General features: G+C 43.3%; 1 protein-coding gene across 1 annotated transcript; it reads right to left on the bottom strand.

The window, feature by feature from the left end:
* Positions 1–87: 87 nt before the first annotated feature.
* Positions 88–1,251, bottom strand: TM35_000061010 (uncharacterized protein; the record flags this gene model as incomplete). The annotated part of the gene is made up of 1 exon (XM_029023138.1): positions 88–1,251. A coding segment is annotated over one exon (1,164 nt), but the record flags the coding sequence as incomplete, so codon positions are not given.
* Between the last annotated feature and the right edge of the window lie 2 nt (positions 1,252–1,253).

The raw sequence follows: 1,253 nt of genomic DNA, 5'->3' as shown, positions 1-1,253 counted from the left end.
ATCCAACCAAAACAACAATGCCCTTACAATGCGCCCATGTCCACTCAAACAAAGGTTAACTCTGCAGTTGTGTCACGAGAACACCGATCAGCACACGAGAGCGCAGTCCAACACACACAGCAGAAGCAGCAGCAAGGGACCGTGCACCAATGCAGGACTGCTGCTGCTGTCGTTTACATCAGAAACATTCACACCATTAGAAACTGAAGAAACAGTGCGAGATGGCAAATCGGCACTATCAGATGGGGGATTTAGTGTTTCTTTGTTTTCATTGGAATTCTCGGTTGTGTTCTCGTTCTTCACTCCTTGTTGGCTTTTCTCATCATGTGTTTCCGTCTCTCTTTGATTGACGTCTTGTGGATTGGGAACTTCAACCTTTTCGGGCGACGTCCGATCGTTTTGGCTGGTTTGGTTGTTCTGGTTGGTATTACCTCCCTCTGTTTTTTCCTGCTCTGACACTTCCTTGTCTACTCCTGCATTATTCCTTCGTGTGTGTTCTTCGGAAGTCTTCTTTACTGCTGACCTTAGGCTGTGTATTGTCTCTTCCACCAACTTCCTTATTTGAGTCGCGTTTTGTACGTCTTGTTCTGCTAAAGAGGCCTGTTGCGTTGCATCGTTAACACGTGAAAGCAATGTGATCACGAATTCTTTTGCTTTTGTAATATTAAAGGAACCGTTTTCGGCCATACGTTTCTCTTCCTCTGTAGTTCCTGACAATTCCCTTACAGATGTGGTGAAATTCGAAAAATTAGTTGAGATATTATACAACGGTGATGCGATCTCCTCAAGTTTATTGGCTGCAGAGAACGATGTATCTGCTGCAGAATTCACTGCAGCAGTGGCTTTTGTGGCATTCTCTACTGCAACCGTAATTGTATTCACTAGTTCTTTAGCTTCCACTTCTCTCGTTCCGATGTCAAACATATTAGCTACTTTTTGTTTTATTTCCTCTTTAGTTTTTTCCACAAAGACATTAGCTTTCTCATTCGCATTTGACAAAGCTAAAGAAGCTTCTTCACAAACAACTATTGCGTTCATCAACGGACCAACAGTTTCTTTTGCTGCCTCATAAGCATTCTCAACCTCGACAATCTTTTTTTTCATACTTTCAAAGGATGCTCCCAATTCCGTTTCTACAGAAGTAAAACCACTTTGCGCAAGAACAACACACACGCAGCACTGCAGAAGTACCAACAGGTACACCACACGGCGCAGTTGGATGAACATCGTTGTCATGATTGTCACTGTGGGTT

This window comes from Trypanosoma theileri (genome assembly GCF_002087225.1).
Source record: "Trypanosoma theileri isolate Edinburgh chromosome Unknown TM35_Tth_6_V1, whole genome shotgun sequence".
NCBI classification, from domain to species: Eukaryota; Euglenozoa; class Kinetoplastea; order Trypanosomatida; family Trypanosomatidae; genus Trypanosoma; species Trypanosoma theileri.
The sequence above is the reverse complement of the archived record's forward strand: the minus strand, read 5'-3'. Positions and strand labels throughout refer to the sequence as shown.